This window comes from Haplochromis burtoni, unplaced genomic scaffold (genome assembly GCF_018398535.1).
Source record: "Haplochromis burtoni strain Fernald_Lab_line unplaced genomic scaffold, NCSU_Asbu1 Contig_6, whole genome shotgun sequence".
Lineage (NCBI taxonomy): Eukaryota > Metazoa > Chordata > Actinopteri > Cichliformes > Cichlidae > Haplochromis > Haplochromis burtoni.
In genome coordinates, this window is record NW_024582367.1 from 3,465,165 (window position 1) to 3,480,023 (window position 14,859).

The window sequence follows — 14,859 nt, forward strand, 5'->3', positions numbered from 1 at the left end:
GGGGGAGAGAGAGAGGGGGTGAGTATGAACTGAAATTCACAGCTGGTGTCAATGTTTTCCCCCAGATGCTGATCCTTTTACCTGTCGGTACTTCAGCCACTGGTATGGTCTTCCTGGTTTTCTGTAGCCTAAACATGGTCCATTACCTGGAACAACAAGAGATTTAACGTGAGCTTCACAACACTGTCAAGGTGCTTAAAGGAATGCAATCAATATGAGAGTTAACTAGTTTATGCATATACTCAAGTTTTTCCATTTCTCAGCTGGGAGAAGCAGCATCTAGTTTCTGAGTTTTCCCTTTAGAAGCATTTTCCTGCCTGGAAAAACTGTCTTGTTAAACAGAGCATAAATGCTTTATGCTACATATTTTATGCCGTGTTCAGCACAAGAGTTATCCCACTTATGAGCCCGACTAGTAATTTGGTTTATTGAGATTTCCTCTTTAGCAAGGCCTCGCTCTACGTCACTCTTGCGCAATTAAGACGCCTGTCAGCGTTGAGAAGAGGGCGTGGCCAAAAGCATAGGGCTGCCGACCCCTTTTATTCCAGTGAACTTCACATGAACGCTTAAATTTACATGCACCTTTTACATACCTTTTTGTTTTTAGGTACAAATTTTTGACTTTATTTTTATTTATTTATTTATTTATTTATTTATAGTTCTACACATTTTAAACAGTTATGCCTATTAATGTTTATAAAGGGTATCGGTGTTTGAAATTAACATGTTTGGATTTATACAGTTGAAGTATGAACAGCAAAGCCTATACAACTGTTTGTTACATTTATTCCTTATAAATGGCACATTTTCACCATCCACACACATCACTACATCACACATACTCTGCATATTCATTACTACCAGAAGAGTGTTTAGCTTAAACCTGCAGCATACATATGGAAGTTAAGTCAGATCGAGGTTTGATCTTTTTTATTTTTTTAAAGAACTTTGAGTTCTTTTTGGATTTGGACTAAGACCACACCCACAGAAGGGTCACACCCAAGTGGAATTACTGTTCCTATCTGAAGAAATTGTACGGAGGAGTTAAATTCAGAATAAACTAACCACCAAGTATAAGGGACAGGTAGATGCCAACTTTAAGACTGGAGAATTTTCTTAGGTCTTCGGTTAATTAAATCATTTTGTATGTTATCAGGTTTTAATCCATATCCAAAATAAGATAACCAGAACCGTGGATAACATGAACTGATAACATTGTAACCTTTGCCATTTCTACCACCCAGCTTTATCAAGGCAGACTGAAAACATGCTCATTAAACCTCAAAAGAAAGCTAGGCAACATTGGGATTTGTTTTGTAAAAGATGCATATAACAAATTCAGTGATATTACCTGAAACCTTCAGACCCCTCTGAAAAACCTCATAGAGTGTCTTTGCATCTTTGCAGTAATATGATATCAGGTTGTTGTTATCCTCCAACAAAGCAGACTTTCTTGCACCATCCTAAGGATTTCAAACAGAGACACTGTGACATTCTGTAGCAGATTATGCACCAATTTAACAGTCATATTTGACAAGATCTGACAGTTTTCTGACTTTTACCTTGATACCCATAGTTTGGCAGCTGAGGTCAGTGGGGGACCGGATGGGACTTGGTCGAGTGTTCAGGTAAAATAGGGTGGCAGCGGCCAAAGCGAACAAGGAGACAATTATAGGGGTTGGGAGTGGGGAGAACAGGAAGTGGAAGATGAAGTCCATGGTGGAGAGTCTGCAGGGATACAGAACAATGTTGTGGATTTATAAAGATTTAGACCTCCAGGTCTTTACTATTTGATCAAATGTAAGTCAAGTTTCTTTAAAAGCTAAGCTAAACTATACATCATTGTGATGCATCTGGGCTCCTTCACACTGCTCTCGATATTGTGCCCATAAATCAAGTTCAAAGTCAACATGAATTGTGCAAGTTATTCTAGTCATTCAAGTTAGAGCCCAACCCATAAAAAGGTCAAGAGAGAATTACAGCCCGTACAGTGTAAAGACAGTAAGTGCTGCAGAATATTTATAAACACCTAAAATGAGAAGAACATAAATCCATGCTTTAATGGCCATTTTACTTTAAGCATAGGAAGGTTTCTTGACCGTTGTGACAAACTGCTGAACTGCACTTAGGTAAAGATGTTAATTAAGACAACTGTGAACAGTCAAGCAGGTGCATTTAAAAATATTTTACCTTTTGTGCAACAAATCTATTGACACATTTATAATGAGATTTTTAAGAACAGGTCCTAAAATTAATGATAGTTTAGAAATTAACCAACACAATTAGAAATAGTGACAGGTTCTCCTACCTGCTGCTGGTCCTTAGAGGTGCGTGGCATGTGCTCACAGCAGATCTTCTTCCTCTGCTCTGAAGGGCAACACAGAGAATAAGAACCCATAAAAATGAATGAGCATGAGACTTCAAAACCTTTGAACCTTGACCACCATCACCTCCGCTGATAAAAAAAAAAGAACATGATCACAGAGATCAAAACCTGTCTTGTATTAAAGTGTAGATTGTGCAATTTATTAAACTACCTTTCAACCATCAGCTCTTACAACCACAAAATTTCTTTGATTTCTGTCCAAATAGATAAAACTTGTGTGTACACTGGGAAGTCCAAGAGGTTGCACTTGGTGAAAGGGCACTATTCTTATCTCCTGTTTATCAAGCTCAATTTTGATTCTTTCATGTGTTTAAATCCCATAAGTTAACCATGGATATTGTCAGACAGCACTTTTCCCCCTCAAAAGACAGTGCAAGGTGTATTGCATTGTGTTGAAATCACTGAAAGAGATTAGATAAAAGGAAACGCCACCTCACATTTGCTCATCTTATCATCAGGTTACAGTCAGTAATGGTGAAATGAAACATCAAACAGCAATACTGAAGGATACCAATGAATTCACTGAATTATCTGTGCGTTTTCTCACTTGTGAAACTTTTATCTGTGTGTACAGAACACATGTCTGACAAACAATCACCACACCTAGCTTTGTCAATTCACTTAAAGCAAGGAACACAGTGCTGATCTTCTAACAGGTTTTCTTGTGCGAATGAGTTAATTTTGTCAGGCAATGAGATGAAGGGAATAGGTTCATTAAAAGTTACCTGGTGGGATTAGCGGCAGTAGTTGGGGACCAGGCTGAGCCGACTCATCCCCTGGAGAAAAAACAGCTGAAGCAAGCAACACCACTAATGTACAGCCTGCCCACCTGCAGTCATTAGCACCTTAAACTGCACACAGGTGTGAGAACTCCTCTGCACAGAGCAAGGCTCGACCTGCCTTATCTGGCTCTTGCAGCCCTGCATAAGCAGACAACACACCCGGGAGAGTTACAACAGTTTTCACTTTTCATTTCTCCCCTAAAAAATCTTTATGAATTTAGCCCACATTCTTTAAATAAACCTGTCCTCCTTTCCTCTCCCTCGTTGCTATGTGTTTGTTTGAAGTGGAAGCATGACACTGTTAAAGGTAAAACAGATCGGGTTGAACTTTGACACTGGATTTATGATTGCAAGCAGTGACTACATGTGCACATAAATGTGACACAAGTTGGATTTATTGGTCTATTGTAGTTGAATCCTAATCAAGAGCTTATTTTGTTAATCAATAAAATCAAAAGTTAATCTTTGGATAATTATTAATTCTTATTTGGATTGCTGAATGTTTTCTGGATAAAAATATGAGCTACACAGAAGAAAAGTAAAGTAAAGAGCACAAATTCTACTATTTGATTTGTGTATCAACTAAAAGTTATTTTGAATAGAGGATCAAACCACAAAAACAACAATAAACTTTCCCTCTCTATACCACCTCCCTCCTCCTACATTTTCCCCTCCCTAACCAAATGTCCAGCATCACCAGTGAAGTTGCGTATTTAAGCTCTGTAACACGAAGCCACTAACAGGATGAGAGTGATGCTGAGGGGGGTATATTGCCGTGGCACGAGTCCCATGCTGGTGCTTCACTTCACACTTCTGTTAACTGCTGCTGCTAGCATCAGCAATGGCACCAATAGATCTCAGCCTCACAAGCTGCTCATTGCCTTCCAGGCTCCCTGGAACATAACCTTCCCTTTCAGCGCCCTGCGGCTGGGCTCAGCCATACAGATAGCTGTGGAGAAGGTGAACGCCAACCCCGCCTTACTGGGAAACATTAATCTGGATTTTGTGTTCAAGGACACTGAGTGTAGTCCCAAAGAGTCCCTAGGAGCATTTATTCACCAGGTGTGGAAAGAAAATGTGTCTGCGCTCTTCGGTCCAGCATGTCCTGAAGAAGCTGAGGTATAATTTGTGTGAAATTAATGTTTTTGTTTATGTGAAATACATATCCTGCATAAGTTGCATACTTCCTGCATAAGCAGAAAGTATGGTTCTTTTTGATGTATTGTAAATCATCCTAAAAGTTTATAAAAGTCTGTAAATAAAGAGCATTTGATGGATTTTAAATGACTTTACTTGTATTTACTCTAACTTTTTGTTATTGTATGCTAGACTCATTTATTGCAGGAGCATCAAACATATGGCTAATGGGCCAAATTGGCTCCTCAAGTGGTCCAGAATCGGCTATGGGAAGTCTCTGCAAAGACTGAAAATGACAATAGAGGAGAGGATAAGATTCTGAGTTTTAGATTTATTTTGCAGCTCGAAGTTTGGATCAAACCATCAAAACAATTTGTTGAATTGATTGAAGTCCAAGGTCTAATTATAGTCAGTTTTAAAGCCTTCTTAATACAACAATAACCTGCCATATCACACAATAGTAAACTAATCAGGACAAATTTACATTACTGACAAGATATTGACTGAACATGGAAAACTGGAGAAATATTGCTTATATTATATTTCCTAAAACAAATCAGGCAATTCATCAGTTTAGTATAAGGATGGGTCATGAAATTTGACCATTTTTAGAAATTAATTGTGCATCCATACACCCAAAGAAGGTGGTTGATTTTACAGGTTATTAAGTTGTTGTTCCCCTCATCAGGGATGAGTTTATGTTATAAATCTCTCGGTGTTTCTAAAAAAAGACATTTTAGTTAAATAAAAACAGTCTGTTGTTGTAAGGCTTTGATGTTTTCCTTTTAAAGTTAATATTAATTCAAAACTTGCTTTCCCATTTTCTGATAAGCCTTTTTGTCTTTTAAAAGAGTGTTTGTAAAAAAAATAATCTTACCCTTTAAATTTTACTTACTAAAACTGCTTTCCAGGTGACTGGTCTCATTGCGTCAAAATGGAACATCCCAATGTTTGGCTTTGTGGGACAATCAACCAAAATGGACGACAGTGACAACTACGATTCCTACATCACTGTAATGCCCCCTCTTAAAAGAAGCGCCGAGGTCCTGGTGAAGACCTTGGAGTTCTTCGGGTGGAGTCATGTAGCTTTGATCGGTGGGGGATTGGACTCGAATACTTGGGACAAGGTTGATGCTTTGTGGAAAACGATTGAGGATCCTCTGCGAGCCAAATTCAAGCTCACTGCAGTGGTTAAATTTGACACCAGCGATCCCCAGTTAGTTCAACAGAATGTTAGGTACATTTCCAAGGTTGCTAGAGGTAAGAGAAATGTCTATGAGCACTTTGTAGCAAACTATGAAACCACTTTTTTGTCTGTCATTTGTTCCTGTTTTAATTTTTCCCTTTTTTTAGTCTTTGCAATAGTTTGTCCTCTGTCTGCTTTTTGTTTGGCTGTTCTTTTCTGTTGTCTTGTTCTCTTCATCCCATAATCTGAGATTGGTTTTGGTCAAGGTCTCTTTCGCTTAAACGCTTAAAAGGGAGCTCTTCCTCCCCACTGTCGCCTTGAGGACCTCTGTGATTCTACCTCTATTATTGAAGGGGTTTTACCTTACAATAGAAGCGCCTTGTTTTTATGAACTTCTTATGTGTTGTATGAATAAAATTTAATTGAATTCTAATTTCTTCATCCACCCTTCTTCAGTTATTGTGGTGCTATCGAACAAAGAGGATACTATGGCTCTGTTGTTGGAGGCTGAGAGTCAGGGTCTGATGAATGGCGACTACATTTTCTTACTGGTACAACATTTTGAGGTCAGTGGCACTGTGGTGAGTAAAACTTTCACAACACAGTAAGACAAATATTCAGCTGCGTAAATCACCAACAAACGGGGGACACCAAGACAACAAAGCCTGAAAAGACACAGGAGAGGTAAGCTTCAATTAAATTCGTTATATCCTGAGGCTATTCTTATCAAACAAAATTCAACAACATTAATAACGTACAGCCTCCTGATTTTATTTTTTTTTAAATTAGACCCAGAAAGTCCAATATTTTACTTTTCGATTGACTCTTGAGTTGGATATGTTGTCTTTTAGAACCGTGCTCATCAGGAAACTAAATAAAACTTTAAGGCACACATTATCTAAAATTAAAGGCTCAAATACAGTTTTAGTGCCTACATGCTGGATATAACTTAATTCATGGATTTGAATATTCGCTCCTTTGTGTCAATAATCTGCATGTAAAGCATGTAGTGTTGCATGAGCTGTGCTATAAAAGAAAACTTTGTTACTGCTGTGTTATATCTGCAGAGTGATTCAGGGTTAGTGAGCTTATACGTTATTTTATGTATGATTAGGAATATGACTGTTTGTTTTTAAATAAAATAGCATCATAGCATCCGTCTTCCAGACTGAGTTAAATCTTTATGAGCCATCAAAATTGATCAAAGCTGTTTGTGGTAAACAGTAAATGGACTGATTTTTATATAGCGCTTTTCTACTCTCCTGGAGTACTCAAAGTGTTTATGCATCTACTGACTCGTGTATTATTCATGTTAAACTTTTTTTTTTCCTGAGCAGGATAACTTGTGGAAAAATGCCCTGAACAACACGATAGATGAGGTTGCCGTAAGAGCTTTTGACATGGCGTTCATTATTGCTCAGAAATCCTACGAAGGCTACGAGTATTATGATTTCTTTGAACAAGTTTTTGAAAGACTGAGCGGACATCCATTTCGGAGTAACCTAACATCTGAAAAACAGGCAAGTAGGCACAGGGAACAGAAAGCATGAATTTGAATCATGGAAAATACTGAACTTTCACATATTTATTTTACTGATTTAATGTATTTCAGGTTAGCCCATACTCTGCCTATCTGCATGACGCTGTGCTTTTGTACGCGATGGCACTGAAGGAAGTCCTGAAAGGTGGCAAAGACCCTCATGATGGTCGGGAGTTATTACAGATCCTGAAAAAAAGAAACAACTTTCAATTTTATGGTAGCTACACAATTCAATACCTGTATTTTGATTTTGCCTCAGTGTAAAGTGCAAATATTGTTTTTTTTACTTGGTTCTTGAAAGGCTTCTATATTCTTTAGTGAAGGAAATAATCAGTTTAGTGCTAACAGTTTGTTTTGTTGATATAAATTTGGATAATGCTTATGGTCTGCTGAGGTCAGCTGACCATCAGCTCTTAAAGCATGAGTAACTTTTATGTTATTATTATTTTTTTAACCATGCCAACTACCTCAACACGCCACATTCACTCTCTGTAACGCGTTCACGGCACAGCTGCATTAGGTAAACATGTAAACTGAACCAATTCAGCCCATGAATGGGAAATCTAATAAACTGTCCCAGGTGCCAAGCCTGTCTAAACCATTCATCAGTATAGTCAAGGCACCAAAACTTTGACAAGGAAGAGGAATGGCAGCAATAATAAAGAGGATATTTCTGGGCCTGTTACAGTAAATCAACATGTCTACAAAGCATAATCACAAAATAATAATCACAATAAAGTTTATTTTGACTTTGAAAAAACCTTTTAAAAAATGAATTAAATTTACCTTAATTGTATTTTTATCAGATACCTCGTGTTATAGAGTTTGGCATCCAAGTTCAAATTTTACATCTAGAAATTGGGGAATTCCTCATCTTTACAAAAGTTAGACAATCTAGCTGCTGGTATTTTTAAACCTGCTGTAGTTAAAAGTAGTTTCATCTGTGGATGTAACACAGATTGATACTGAAATCAGATCCATGGGCAGAGGGTAGGTGATACTGTATGTTTTGGGTGAACTGACTTTTAATCGGTTGTAGTTACACCCACAAACACTTTGCTAAAACAATCAAACTCAAGGGTGACACATAATGTTCTATTACACTTTGATTCACTAACAGATTGTCATTGCAGGAGCCTCTGGACTGGTCCATTTTGATAGAGAGGGAGAGCGAAATCTAGACTACTCAATTTATGACCTCCAGCACACAGGTGACATCACCAAGTTTGTCCCAATCCTCCATTTTGACAGTCACACCAAAAATATCAGGTACCAAATTGTTTTGTATCACATCTGTATGACAACAATCTTCAGTCACATCTCAATGATAACACAAAAAACACAACAGAGACATGATAGTTATCAGAAAATGTTTTATTTCAGACAAACTTCAATGTTTGCGTCTGTGGTGTGGCCGAAAGGAAGACCTCCACCCGATGTGCCAGTATGTGGCTTCAACAATGAAATATGTGAATGGGTGACTAATGGTAAAACCTATTCCTTATGGAATTAGATTTCAGTTTTTGTTTTTCGTATGCCTATTGGGACTTCCACACCCATGTCAGGAAAGGCACAGGTAGAGAAAGCAGCAGCAACGTCCAAGCACAGAGCAGAGCTGATACAAAATACAGAGTGGACTTACTAGGTTGCAAAGTGGCTTGCAGATGTGAAGCAGATGTGGAGATTCAATTCAATTCAATTTTATTTATATAGCGCCAAATCACAACAACAGTTGCCTCAAGGCGCTTTATATTGCACATTAGATCGTACAATAATAGATACAGAGAAAAACCCAACAATCATCTGACCCCCTATGAGCAAGCACTTTGGCGACAGTGGGAAGGAAAAACTCCCTTTTAACAGGAAGAAACCTCTGGCAGAACCAGGCTCAGGGAGGGGCGACCGGTTGGGGTGAGAGCAGGAGTTGGGGTGAGAGAAGCAGCTTAAAAGCACAGCTTAAAAACACAAATTATTTAGGTCTGCCACAGTATCAACCAGTCTGCTAGATTGCAGCTCAGCTTGACTTCATGCCTTACCTACATTTTTTGTTTCAAAACACTAAACCTTTATTTTGTGTGTATTCTTTTTGAAGAAACTTTGATGTCTAACTGTCATAATAACTTACTGCTCTCTCTGGACACAGACATTGCCCTGCTGGCTCTTCTTGCGACCTTCCCTGTTATTGGGGTACTGGCAGTTCTGAGCATTGGGGTGCTGGTGCTGCAGAAGTTAAGACTCCAGACGAGGCTGGATGACTCCTACTGGTGGATGATCAACTACAATGACATCACCATCATCAGGGAACCTACAGTATGAGCATTCGACAGGTGTTGTGAAGTCGAACAATGATAAGTGTACAAGGTTTCACATGTGGGTTTTTTTTTCCTTCAGGGAAATCAGGGTATGTCTCTAAGCAATTCAGGTACTCATACTTGGAGTGGTAGCTCTCAGGCCAGTTTATCCACCAACAGCTACGACCTGAGGGACAAAGCAGGCAAAGAACATATCTACACCACCATAGGTCTCTACCAGGTACTAGTTTTATTTCGAGTTTACAGTGAGCCTGTGTAACTTTTGGGACTATATTAAGGTTAAAGGTAGAGAAGGATGGTATCTCTTTTTTCCAACACAAAACTTAAAGCCACAAAACCGAAGCTAAAGCAGTCTTTATGGCTTCTGCTCTTTATTTTGTTTCTGGCAGTCTCAGTTCACCTATATTGTGGACAGAATACCTGATCCATTACATGTACATGTTAAACATAATAATAACATAGGGCAGGTTTTAGACAAACACAGAATATATGTGTAATTCAAATTACATTCAATTCAATTCAAATTCAACATTCAATTCAAAATTGACTTGAATTAATGTGAATTGCAGTGACTCCAGTCAAAGTTTGAGTATCATATGGGCTTTTATGAATTCAGTAAACAAGCTTATTGTCTGAATGGCTAGTTTCAAATATTATTTAATGTAAATGCAAAAGAAAATGTATCAACACATATACAAATATGAATTATTGTTTATCTAAGAATTATAAAGAAAGCTTTTAATGCTTATGTAATATAAAGAGGTGTTTTTTTCTTTACATAGTACTTTACATACTCTTCTTTACTATGACTTTAAGAAATGTATATTTTCTTATTTTAATTTTTCACATAGGGAAATCAAGTGGCTATCAAGTACACTGAGAACCCTGTTAGCTGTAATTTCCAGAAGCCTTCGATCACTGCAGAGTTCAATATGGTAAAGTTCCTCATTTTTTTCAAGATAAAACATAATTTACTTTTTATTTACTCTGAAAACTCTAACAGCCAAAAATCCAGGTGGACTGTATCTAATACAACCTATTATTATGTTTTACTTCACTTTTTATTTATGTTGTACCTAACCTTCTTAAACTCTTCAAGACAGATGAAAGAGATGAAACATGAGAACTTGGTGCAAATTTTTGGCGCATGCATCGAACCACCAAACATTTGCTTGGTCTTCCAGTACTGCAAGAAAGGTAGTTTGAAGGTCAGTGAAGTCTGAAGGTTCTTTTTTCAAAATGGATTGCATTAACCATAAATAAACCTTTAACTTAAAAGTGAACCATGTTGGCATATTTCTGCAGGATATTCTTAAGGCTTCAGACGTTGACTTAGATGGGATGTTCAAGCTGTCTTTTGCATATGACATCGTCAATGTAAGTCTATTTATTTAATGAGTAAATTTCTTATTCTAATAACAATTTAAAAAAATGTACTCAGGTCCATAGCAGGAACTTAAGTCATAAAGTGATTAAAAAATTGTAAAAATAAATAAATAAAATAATTAAAACATATCTACAAAAAGAAACAGATGACTGAATGAATGAATTTATTAATTAATCTAATTAATTCCATTTAAAAAATCAATTGGAAATGTATTTTCACATTTTTAAAATAGACATCAAACTGTATGTGTACCATTTTTTGTTTTTTTTTACTTTTATATGTTAAAATTCTGAATATGTATTTTGTAATCTGAAATGTTTTACTATTTAAATCTTAAAAGAATTAAATTGTTGTCCAGGGAATGGAGTTTATTCACAAAAGTAGCCTAAAATTTCACGGGAACCTGAAACCTAGCACATGTTTGGTGGATAGCCGACTACAAATCAAACTCTCTGGCTTTGGATTGTGGGAGTTTAAATATGGAAACAAAGGCAAGATGAACTCACTGGAAAACCCCAATTACGAAGGTCAGTGAAATCAGAATTTGTTGTAATAATCACTGTTATCCTAAATAAATTCACATGATGGAGAAGTAACACACGAGTACATGTTGTAGAGATGTACTGGACTGCCCCTGAGCTTCTCAGACAGGTCGGTTCCCCGATCAATGGAACACCCAAAGGTGATGTCTACAGCTTTGCCATCATAATGTGGGAACTAATGTACAACTCCAAAGCTGGTCCGTATCAGGACATCAATCTGGACCCTAAAGGTTGGCATGATTTCTTAACTGTCTTAACCTACAAATTTTTTGTCAACGCCCAAAATCAGTTACTGTTAGTTAGCTACAATCTCCAGCTTTATTTACCTTCTGGCAATTTGGCACCATTAGAAGCATTTCTACTTCCATTTTCTTTTGCGCTGTAATTATCAGTCTATCCCAGTTTTGTAATAACTTTAAAATGTGATGGTTTCAACCAAGTTCTTAAGTATCTTTGTGGATTACTGAGTATATGTGAAATAATGTAGCATTGGATTGAAGTACAAAATTTTATGGCAATTTTTCCGGTATTATATTTTAGTCTAACCAAAGTTGAAAGATATAGGCCATTAAATTCTAATGCTAGATGTTCTTACAGAGATTATTATGCAGTTGAGTACACCTTTTCAAGGGGAACCCCTCCGACCAGTGCTGTCTGAACAGCTGGTTGAAGAGAACATCAATGCACTGCTAAAAGCCTGCTGGAGTGAAAACCCTGACCACCGACCGCCATTTGGTTCTATACGGAGGCGGCTGAAAGACATTAGTCCAGACAGGTAATATCATACCCCTAAATTTTTATTTTAAAAAGTTTTTGTGTAAAGTCATATTCCACATTTTTATTTAAGTGAGACACAAATTTACCATAATGCCCATAAATGTTAAAGTTCACAAGCTAAAACTTCCAACTGTCTTCAGTCTTACTCAAATCTAAGTAAGATTTAACCTAACTAAATCCTCATTGCAAAAGAGTTAATGATGAATTTCTATCTTGTAGCCATGCAAACATTCTAGATAATATGGTGGACAAGTTGGAAAAGTATGCAAATCACCTGGAGGACGTGGTGGAGGAGAGGACCAATCAGCTTACAGTGGAGAAAACTCGTGCAGACAAGCTCCTCGCCAGCATGTTGCCAAGGTACTTGATAACAAAGGAACTATATATTTTGTATTGCTATACTCAGTCAACCTTATCTTGTGTTGTTGTTGTTTTTTGCAATGATTTTAGATATATTGCTGAACAGCTGATGTCAGGGAAGTCAGTGGAGCCACAAAGCTATGACTTGGTCACCATCTTCTTTTCTGATATTGTCGGCTTCACTTCCATGTGCTCAGTCAGCTCTGCGATGGAAGTGGTAACATTCCTCAACGACCTCTACAGTCTCTTTGATGACATCATCAAGATGTACGATGTCTACAAAGTAAGTGACAGTGAACATACTGTGATCATAAAAAGCAAAATATCTATCATACGATAGATATTTTGATAAATATTGACTTTCTTACCAAGACATGAGAATAGCTTTACCATTTCCTTCCATATTTACTAACTCAGCATCCAGTTACATTATCTTATTAAGAAAAAAAAACAATTAAAGAAATTTAACCAGCAATGCAGAGAAATCATATCTGATTAAAAGCAAAATCTTAAAAGTTAAAACTTTAGAAAATTTATTTGCTATTACACGAAATAATAAAAAAAAACAATTTACAATTGTTTAATGAAAATTTTAATTTCCTTGAAATTTCAGGGATCTTTTTTTTTTGTTTGTGCTATGTTTTATTTTCTTCCAGCTTTATTTTATTTTAAAAATGTAATTTACATCTCTACATTACAAGGTGGAAACAATTGGTGATGCATACATGGTGGCAAGTGGTCTGCCTATCAGCAATGGAAACTTGCATGCTTTGGAGATATCCACAATGGCGCTACATTTCTTGAGAGGCATAAAGGTGTTCAGAATCCGTCACATGCCAAATGAGAGCCTTGCAATTCGCACTGGGATACACTCTGGTAAGATACAGTAGCAATGGAGACCATGGCATTACAGAATTTGAAGGTCTTGAAAAGTACCCCAACTGGTTAGTGAGTGATTGCTGGAGGTTGGTGGCTGTTGCTGGGTAAAATTAGTCACAAAGAGAATGCTGCACAAAGAAAAATCCTTCTGATTATTTTGGTCACTAGCAGATTGTCAAGGTTACCCATAGTAACCTTGACAAAACTGGAAATTGACATTATTTGCCTTCAGTGTAAAAGTTGCATCTTTTAAAATGTGTTGGTTTCACCAATAAGACACAACTTTTACGCTGAAGGCAAAACTTCTCTTTTTGGCTTGTGTTGCACTTCTCAGTTATTTGCAAATATTTAAGTTACAAACTATTGGCAACCATGGAAATCGTGACCAAAGCCATTGGACGGGGGCTTTTGGTCCAGGACTATATACTTTTTGGACCAATTTCACACTAGTCACTACCCTGCAATTTCCAGCAAACACGGTCATGGAATACACATTTTTCCTTTGTCACCACTTGGCTAGCATATGGTCACTGACAAACTCCTAGAGCTCTATTACTGAGACCTAAGTACAAGTGACAAGAAGTATGAACGACTTTGTAGTAGGAAAAATAGTTTGTGCATTGAACATTTGAGTAATTTAAACAAAATCCATTCTGACTTTTAAAAATGTTGTAGGTCCAGTGGTTGCTGGAGTGGTAGGGACCACCATGCCTCGATACTGCCTATTTGGTGACACGGTGAACACAGCTTCTCGCATGGAAAGCAACAGCTTACGTGAGTAAGCAGTTGAAATTTCAAAATTTAAACTCTGAATAACCCAAAAAAAAAGATTTATGTAGTTGTGGTATGATTTGAAGTGACTATTGTCACTTTAATTTTTTAATAGGGCAGAAATGACAGTGCATTTTTCAGATAAATCAAAACATTTATGACTATTGATTTCTTGCTTCACTATAAGTTTGACAATTTTAGATTTCAGTCAGTTTGGCTACTTTTGAATGAATCATTGTGGCATTGTTTATAAATGATAGATGCACTCTCTGGGTCTGAAGGCCTGAAAGTAAAGTCAGTGTCCAAGTTCCACAAGACTGCATTCTTTCACATGACCAGCCAGAGCTAACCCCATTGGCAACAGAGAGACCAGTGGCTAACATGCAGTGTCCTTGGTTTGTTAGATATATCCATCACTCATACGAGTTTATGTTGGGTACAGTGTATGAGAATGAAATGAAATTTTCTCTAGATGCTAATGGTGCCTTGAGGATGAATTCTAATTATGTTGACAATCCCTTAATTTTTCATAATTTCATAATATCCATTTCATTTAGTCCAGTTCTTGGTTGGTTTATACCTACAAATATTTATGGCATTCTCCTTCTGTATTTTGTGCTAATCTTCAGGCTAACAGTCTACAGTAGTCGTATTATGCCTTAAAAATTAACTTGATGTGATGGTCTATATTAACATGTTTGCATGATTAAACATGCAGAGCTGTTGAACTCACATGCAAACCTAGGAGTTTGTCTTGCTTAAAATCTCTCTTTAGAAGTATATGTGTATGTCACATACAG

At 37.1% G+C, this 14,859-nt stretch overlaps 3 protein-coding genes across 3 annotated transcripts in view; 2 read left to right on the forward strand and 1 right to left on the reverse strand.

Annotated features, from left to right (window-relative positions):
• acsl5 (acyl-CoA synthetase long chain family member 5) overlaps positions 1-3,213 on the reverse strand; it is a 9,620-nt gene extending 6,407 nt beyond the window's left edge. Inside the window, exons 1-5 of the mRNA XM_005913625.3 lie at positions 3,112-3,213; positions 2,309-2,367; positions 1,563-1,728; positions 1,352-1,463; positions 82-146 (exon numbers count right to left, since the gene is read on the reverse strand). Coding sequence (XP_005913687.1) covers positions 82-146; positions 1,352-1,463; positions 1,563-1,718 — 333 coding nt within the window. The 5' untranslated portion in view covers positions 1,719-1,728; positions 2,309-2,367; positions 3,112-3,213. The remainder of the gene's footprint in view (positions 1-81; positions 147-1,351; positions 1,464-1,562; positions 1,729-2,308; positions 2,368-3,111) is intronic.
• A 7,886-nt stretch (positions 3,214-11,099) lies between these two features.
• Positions 11,100-12,051, forward strand: LOC121814875 (guanylate cyclase 2G-like). Its single transcript, XM_042222828.1, has 2 exons — positions 11,100-11,502; positions 11,870-12,051. The coding sequence occupies exons 1-2, from the start codon at positions 11,349-11,351 to the stop codon at positions 12,049-12,051; spliced, it is 336 nt and encodes a 111-aa protein (XP_042078762.1). The 5' UTR covers positions 11,100-11,348.
• Positions 12,052-12,290: 239 nt separating this feature from the next.
• LOC102309346 (guanylate cyclase 2G-like) lies at positions 12,291-14,070 on the forward strand. Its single transcript, XM_005913872.2, has 4 exons — positions 12,291-12,409; positions 12,500-12,692; positions 13,111-13,285; positions 13,964-14,070. The coding sequence occupies exons 1-4, from the start codon at positions 12,291-12,293 to the stop codon at positions 14,068-14,070; spliced, it is 594 nt and encodes a 197-aa protein (XP_005913934.2).
• Positions 14,071-14,859: the final 789 nt, after the last annotated feature.

Coding starts and splice junctions, on each gene's coding strand:
- LOC102309346 (XM_005913872.2), top strand. CDS start 12,291: ATGGTGGACAAGTTGGAAAAGTATGCAAATCACCTGGAGGACGTGGTG. Junction 12,410..12,499: donor CTCGCCAGCATGTTGCCAAG/GTACTTGATAAC, acceptor CAATGATTTTAG/ATATATTGCTGAACAGCTGA. Junction 12,693..13,110: donor AGATGTACGATGTCTACAAA/GTAAGTGACAGT, acceptor CTACATTACAAG/GTGGAAACAATTGGTGATGC.
- LOC121814875 (XM_042222828.1), top strand. CDS start 11,349: ATGTACTGGACTGCCCCTGAGCTTCTCAGACAGGTCGGTTCCCCGATC. Junction 11,503..11,869: donor CATCAATCTGGACCCTAAAG/GTTGGCATGATT, acceptor ATGTTCTTACAG/AGATTATTATGCAGTTGAGT.